We start from the raw sequence: 7763 nt of genomic DNA, 5'->3' as shown, positions 1-7763 counted from the left end.
CCTTCCATTTATTCAACGTGCTTAAATATGAGTCATATTTCAGAAGAGCGTCCATTTGTCCTTGTTAAGATAACTGCTTGTTAATGAGAGTTAAGAATAATATGACAGCTGTCTGTGTGGCTGTTTATCTGCCACAAATCTTAAACTTCTTCCAGATATTGAGTTCACTGTGACTTTGCTGTTGTAAACATTGTTGTTCTACTAACAGTCACAGTAGTCATTTCTTGGTTTTGTCACATGTTTAGATGTGTAGCCTGTATTTCTAGTTTGCACTTGCCCTCCAATAAATAGCCTAATAATAAACCAGTGTTTTATTGCTTTTTAAGAATTGCAGCTGAATTGCATGTCTTCTAAACCTCAGTATTATGATGATGAGAATAAACTCATGTTGACAATAAATTGGTTGACACAAATTAAATGTCAGTTGCATATGACTCACAGCTACACGGGATACACAGCTAAGAAGTTAGCTTTCTATAAGTACTTTGTTTATTGATTTTACGTTAATTAATCTACATATTGTGTTATTAAGGCCTGAAAAAAAATGTGCCTGCCCTTTTCTGACTTTTCTGACTGCGAGCCCCTGCCCCTCTATAATCATGTGCACGTCCCTGGCTTATAGTTTATAACGCGCACGCACACACACACACACACACACACATACAATTTCAGCAATTATTTCTCACATTTTATATACAAAAGAAAAACATTGTATTACACAGCATATAGTGAATACATCTTGTCGATACGTCACCAAAGAAGTTCTTCTATGGTAAACGTATTTCCATTTTGCTGCAGACCGGATGAATTTCTGCTCAAAATGTTCCTGACTGTGACCTTATAAAATGTGTTACAAAGTTATTTTATTGCAAAGTTCAGCCCAGAAGTCAAAACATCGTAACACAGTATATAAATGTTAAACATCGTTACAGTGGAATAAGAAATGTAGATAGTATTTCGTACACAGCATCAAGCATAAACAATGTGTCCACCATCTTTCTGTATGTTTAAACAAACGACTCATCAGATTTGAGAACCAGAATGTTTGTGGCTGGTTCAGTGCATGCATCATTTTTTAATACATTAGCATAGGCGTCGTGCTATACTGGCAAAGAGATGCTTAAAGAAATAAGAATATCAGCTTCTCTCCATTCATATTGGGCAGCAAACAGGCTCTTCTTCTTCTTCTTCTTCTTCTTCTTCAGTATTGATCAGACGCTCTCTTTTTAACATCAGCTCGAGCTGCAGGAAAACCAGAGCAGAGAAAGTCTGAAGTCAGTTTAAGAATTTAATTCCACTTTTTCTTTCTTCAGTCTTGCATGGCTTCGTTTCACTTCCTGCTTTCTACCAACGTTGCTGTGACAACCAGCTCTGCTCTGTTTGCCTTGTTCACCATGTTAGCCACAAACTGAGGACTTTGTCTCGTAGCGAGCTGTGTGGGTTAGCTGCCCTTTATTTAGGCTCGGCTTTGGTTTTCCGCTATCTCGTACTGGCCCCATTTTATTGATGTCTATCACCATGGTAACCTACAGTACAGCTAGGAGCCATGTTAAGAACTTATATTAGAATGACAGCCGGACTACTGACCAATCAGATCACTCTCTGGCTTGATGCTCTGACGTGCATCTTTTGGAGGAGGACACCAGATCAGATGATCAGTACAGCAGTAATTATAGTCTATTAGCACGGTTCTTACCTCGAGCCCACCTTCGGTACGTGTATATGGCGAAGATGAGGATGGCAGTGTAGAGGATGAAGAGCAGGATGGTGCACACCAGTATGAGAGGAAGATTAGGATGAGGAGGAGGAGAGACATTCGATGGCTGACCTGTGAGGAAGAAATCCATCAGCTTCAGACATGAAACATGATCTAAACAGAATAGTCTCAAAGAGCCCGACATGTTGTTGTGTCATACAGAGAGCAGAAGATCAGCTCACCTGTCACAGACAGCCAGCTCTGCTCCGACTGTCCTTTCTCAGGATGTCCACACTTGTAGAAGCCTTCGTGATGCCTCGACACCGAAGAGAGGATCATCTGTCCTGCAGGCTCAGTACCAAAGAATTCACCGTCTTTGTAGAACGTAGCGCTGAAATCTGAAGTAGGAGTCTTTGCAAATCTTGCCTTGTAGATACAGCGAAGTGTTACATTGTCTCCCTCTGTCACAGGAAGTGCAGGGCTCTCCAGGATCACGACCCCTGCTAAAATACAGAAAGGCAAAGCCAAAATTTAGTACAGAATATAACTTTACGTCTTATTTCCAAAAGTAAATTTACATCATCAAGCCTACCGTACAATTTTGACACAAATGATCTAGAATGTTTAAAAAATGTGATGGAAGCTCCTTGAGGAGTGAGGACAAAGGAAGCTTTTAAAGGAACTATGAGTGAGGATGCACAGGTGTATTCTTTGCAAAAGTTTTATGTAACACCCATGCTGAAAAGGGCAACACACAGCAGGAACATTCAAACCATGGTGGAGGCAGGACTCTACAAATGTTAATTTTGCATTCATAAGTTTTATCAGAATTGCCAAAACTTTCACCCTTCACTGTTGTGAAGTGCCATGATGACATTTAACCTGTCAGTGACATTATTTATATCATACTGTGCCATGTTGTGAGTAAATATAGAAGTTTTCTTGCATCAACAGAGATCATAAAATAGAGAGTAGACTGTAACACAACAATCTATGATCTCTGTCAAACTGCAGCATAAAACACAATCTGAAACAAAACACACTCTCATTTAGCAGCATACCTGTCACTGTGATGTTGATGGGTTTGCTGCACTCGCCCTGCTCAGATTCACACCAGTACACCCCGTTGTCCAGCGGGTCGGCATCCATGATTGTGCAGACAGATTCATATGGGTACCCAAAGCCCCCCTTGCAAGGCTGCAATGTCATAAATGAGACATTTCTCTTCGGTGTCCAGTCAGTAGAGTTTCCTGGCCCTGCACAGCTTAGAGAGATGCGTTCATACTCAAAGAACTGGGATCTGTCAGGGTGGATGCTCAGATTGGCTGCTGGTGATTCAAACAGGAAATAAAAGATGAGATTTTAAAAAAACATCATTTTGACATCTAATCTTACTGACATCAAACCCCGCATGTTTGGTTCTGAAGTGATCAGACTGACCGTCAGCTCAGCATTGTTATAGCCTTTTTAATTCTGCACCTTCCTTGTCTCAGTACTTACTCTTGACAATGACAGTGTGACATCTAAACTAAATATCAGTGTAGGGAACAAAGCCCCGAATAATTAGTATCGAAAATAAAGCATATCTATTAAAACTACTGAAAAAAGTTAGATTACTTACAGATTATGAGGCAGAGTGAAGCGACCTCCATCCTCCGTCGATGCTGTCAGAGTTCTTACTGTTCACTTTCAGCCAACAGTCAGCCCACATCCTGAGTTCAAAGGAAACCACGACAGATAACAACGAGACAGGAGGAACAAATCAAACAACCTCACTGATGATCACTTCAGTGTTTCACACGGTTTTACTTCACTGTACAAAACAATAGAAACATAATAAGAACAGCTAAACTGTAAAACTGTAGTATCAAATTACTAATTACCATTCTAACTTATTGTATTTTCTTCCTTCCCTGAAGGCTGATCTCCATTTTGCTAATATTTATAATATATATCATAATAAATAAATAAAAAATATAAATAATATATAATATATCCTTTTCTGCACCAAGTGGTTGTGAAAGGAGTCCACTCCTGGTCTCCTGCTGAAGGATTTTAATCTGGCTAGCACGTCCATTTGTTTTGGAAGCGAGCGAAGGAAAGAGGCAACATATTTTCACCATGTTGTCATGGCAATATGTGGTCCTGGTTGCACCTTTGTTACAGGAACTACCATGAAAGCAATACAGGATATGTCCAGGTGTTTATGTCTAATTTTGCTGCATTATAGAGTCTCATGTGCCAGGTACAGTCACAAAACATGGCTGTTGTCCAACCCATGACTACTGACTATTCAAGTCAAATATTTTCTTTTCAGCTTCTCACATGCAAACAACAACAACCAGACTTGGTGCATCAAAACATCACAACTCTTCCTCTTTAATCAGAAGAGAGAAACAAACAAGTAAACCTCATCCTCAGCCTCATGCTGGTCACAGAGGTTTGACTCTAATGAGTCACATTTCTGTGAAACCGGACATGAGCAGCCACATTATCAACCTGAGCAAACTCAAACACAAGTGGAGACCATGCTCAGGGTTCATCATATCAGTCTTGAATATGCAGCACTGCCCTACTGGACCACAGTATATTACAATACTATAGAGGCTATGAAGCAGTACAACAACATCAACCGAGCAGCATTCAGCTGAGATAACAACAGCGCTCTCTCCAACACTGAGTGAAGCCTGACTGATAAAAGCTTCTCTTCTGTTAGTGAGCTGTGGTTTATGGTCTGAACTGTGGGAGGCAGCAAAGTGTCGATCTAGTCTAAGAACACCAGATGAAAAGCCAGAGTTGCCAAGTTTGCTCATTCTAAGAAATCTTTGGCTTGTTTCTCAAAATAAAGTTGCTACTCTGGGCTTTCCCCCGTGTGTCTGCTGTCTCAAACTAGTAATCCTATCTTGTCATGCTGTAGGAGTCATCTACAACCGCTCCAGCAAGTTGAATACTGCAGACATCTGACAAAAACAAATAGTGAAACTCCTCATTAGTAAAAATATATGAACTGATATCTGCTTGTGTTGTAACTGTTGTAGTTAAACTATTTGTAGGTAGGACAAACTTACTTTGTTGTGATCAAGATGGAGTGCAACAGTTGTGCTGTTTACTTTCTGTTTCCAGAACTTATTATGTGCTTAATGTGAAGTGTGGCTGCTTTGGAGGAAAACTAATCTTAAAGCTTCACTCAGTGCCTGAGGGGATTATTCCATGCTGGGAATTCAGTGCACATGACAGATTGTTAATGAGGACTCCAAAGAGTTTGTGTAGTAGATAATGAATTATGAAATGTACTTGTTTTTTTAAATTGATATAAAAACATACACTCCTTGTCTTTATGGCACATGGTTGCCCGTCCCTGCTGTAATGTGATGAATAAGATCTAAAGAAAGATCCTTTGGCACAGTGGCAACCTGTGGCATGTCTGTGGCATCTACTGGCACAAGCTCTGCAGTTAGGAAATGCAAGAATAATATAAACACAGGGAAAATATAAAATATAAAATTATATATGATATGATATAATATAATACATAATATATAAATATTAAATATAAAAATAGGAATAGTACAATATGTACAATGTCTTACATTCACATTTATGCTATGGAACAGATATACATGTGATATATGTATAGATCTATAGATATATAGATAATATTATGAAGTGCAAAACAAAGAGAAATTGTGCAAAACTGTACATTAAAATGTGTAAACAAGTAGAGATGCCTCGGACATGCCACAGGTTGCCAGTCTCGTGCCACTACCTGCCGATGCCCCTGGGAGGATCTCGGTGCTGCCGTCTAAATATGAATGTACAATATGTTCAGGGCTGAGCCAGGATTGTTTTAGACATGTGTGTTTTGACAGGACCAATAATCATTAGTAAATAATATCAGTGCCAGCCACATTATCAACCTGAGCAAACTCAAACACAAGTGTTCTCTGAAACCATGCTCGAGGTTCATCGTATCAGTCTTTGAATATGCAGCACTGCCCTACTGGACCACAGTGTAACAACAGCGCTCTCTCCAACACTGAGTGAGTCAAAGAACACCAGATGTAAGAGACAGAGTTGCCAAGTTTAGTTATTGCAAACAATCGTGTTTGGCTTGTTTCCCAAATTAAGTTGCTTCTTTAGGCTTCTTCCCCGTGTTTCTGCTGTCCTATAAACTAATAATTCCCATCTTGTAATACTGTAGGGGTCATCTACAACCTTGTTACTTCAACCCAACATCCTCTACGATGGACAAAACATGATAATGTGCTGTGTTGAGCAGTGTGTGTGAGAGCGATTTATGAGTGATTTTTCTATCTTTATCTATATCTCTAAATGTTGTACATAGTGTAGTTGTAGGTGTATTTGGTGTTTTAGTGGATTTCTGCTTGTTTTTGTGGTCGGCCAGGTTTCACTGGTTGGCGTGCTCAATGCCGGTATGGCGTTTACCAAACTCAGCAGGAAACATGGTTTTAAAATCTCTCCTGGTTTCCCTTGTTGAGTGGAGGACTGCAGTCTGGCAGTGGGAGAAGTTAAGCATTAAATCTGCTGCTTGGATGAACGGCACTGTTGTTAACTATACGTTTGTATCAGTGTCTCCTCTCAATACACCTGCTAAACGCATCATCATATCTAACATCCCACTGTTCATCAGTGATGATGTGTTGTTGAGGGAACTGTCGAGGCACGGGAAGATAGTTTCCCCATCAGGAAGCTGCCGTTGGGCTGTAAATCTCCGCTGTTGAAACACGTTGTTTCACACAGACGGCAGGTTCACATGATCCTCAACAAGAAAGATGAGGAGCTCAGTCTGGTGTTTAACCTGAAAGTACGTGACTTTGAATATATTAAATTTATGACCTCGGGGACTCTGAAGTGTTTTGGCTGCGGGAGGGAGGGTCACCTATCCTGACAAAGTTTCCTCTAATGATGAGACACAGAGGAAGGAGGCCAGAGGAGACACACAGACACACACTAAAGATGGTGAGGGGACAGAAAAGACACAGCAGAGACAGGAAAACAGTGAGGCTGGAAAAGATAAAAGGAGTGAAGCAGCTGTCAATCAGAAAGAGGACGAGATAAGCACCAACAGTGAGAAAGCAGGAGACACAGCAGACTGTGTTGAACAGTGCAGACAGAGCAGCACAGGACACAGTGAGGGACAGTGATGAAGACCTGATGGAGAAGGAAGAGAATGTGTATAAAGTCCCTGTTCGCAAAAAAAACCAAGTGAGTTTCTGGTATAGAGGAGGAGGTGGAGAAGCAGAAGGAGGAAGAGGTCTGTGCTGAAGACAGCCAGCCTCAGACTGACTCACAACTGCCTGCTGAATCACAGCAGCAGGAAAAACATTATGAAGTAGAACAGATAAAAAGGTTCCTGCAAACAACAAAAAACATGAAAAAAGTTGAAAATGATTTTGCAGACAAAGAATTGTTTTTTCTTTCTGCCCGATCACAGATGAGAAGCACAGGAAAGGGAGATTATTCTGACCAGGAGATTTACAGACTGAAGAAAATAGTGCAGAAACTCAAACAAGAACTTTATAATGATGAGGACTCAAAGCCATGTAAGACAGTCTGTCTGCTGTGTTACTCTGTGTTACTTCTCACATCAGAGATCATGAGTGATTTCACAATCTCCAAACTTGAATGGAGCTAGAGATGTGAGGAAGAGGGCGAGCCTGTTTGAGCTTGTTAAACTGAAGAGCATCAATGTGATGTTGGTTCATGAAATGCACAGTGACACTTTAAATGAGACTGACTGGAGGAGAGAATGGGATGGGGAGGTTGTTCTTAGTCATTCAAGCAGAACCAGTGGAGGAGTGGCGCTTCTCTTCTCCAAAAACATTCTGCCAAAGTCTCAAGTGGTGGAGGAAGTAATACAGGGCAGACTGATGGTGGTCAGAGCCACATATGAGCTTTTTGCTGTTGTGTTTATAAATGTATATGCTCCCAACACAGGACCTGACAGAGTTCAGTTTTTAAATGAACTCAGTGTGGTTTTAAGTCAGTGTGAGCCTGAAGATTTTTTTATTTTCAGGAGGGGATTTTAACTGTACTGAGAACGATC

The 7763-nt window shown here is 40.5% G+C and overlaps 1 protein-coding gene across 1 annotated transcript; it reads right to left on the bottom strand.

The window, feature by feature from the left end:
- Positions 1-1147: 1147 nt before the first annotated feature.
- LOC115589841 (Fc receptor-like protein 5) lies at positions 1148-3409 on the bottom strand. Its single transcript, XM_030431024.1, has 5 exons — positions 3318-3409; positions 2758-3024; positions 1939-2199; positions 1697-1828; positions 1148-1242 (listed from the first exon to the last, which is right to left on the bottom strand). The coding sequence occupies exons 1-5, from the start codon at positions 3346-3348 to the stop codon at positions 1202-1204; spliced, it is 732 nt and encodes a 243-aa protein (XP_030286884.1). The 5' UTR covers positions 3349-3409; the 3' UTR covers positions 1148-1201.
- Between the last annotated feature and the right edge of the window lie 4354 nt (positions 3410-7763).

The sequence above is a fragment of the Sparus aurata genome, chromosome 10 (assembly GCF_900880675.1).
Source record: "Sparus aurata chromosome 10, fSpaAur1.1, whole genome shotgun sequence".
In the NCBI taxonomy this organism is placed as follows: domain Eukaryota; kingdom Metazoa; phylum Chordata; class Actinopteri; order Spariformes; family Sparidae; genus Sparus; species Sparus aurata.
Note: the sequence above shows the minus strand (reverse complement) of the source record. Positions and strands in the feature narration are given on the sequence as shown.

What these genes read in the sequence shown, in the direction of transcription:
- LOC115589841 (XM_030431024.1), bottom strand. Translation starts at nt 3,348, where the DNA reads ATGGAGGTCGCTTCACTCTGCCTCATAATCT. An exon ending in CATCAACATCACAGTGACAG is followed by an intron (nt 2,200 to 2,757) that starts GTATGCTGCTAA and finishes TCTGTATTTTAG; the next exon opens with CAGGGGTCGTGATCCTGGAG. An exon ending in GAGCTGGCTGTCTGTGACAG is followed by an intron (nt 1,829 to 1,938) that starts GTGAGCTGATCT and finishes TCTTCCTCACAG; the next exon opens with GTCAGCCATCGAATGTCTCT.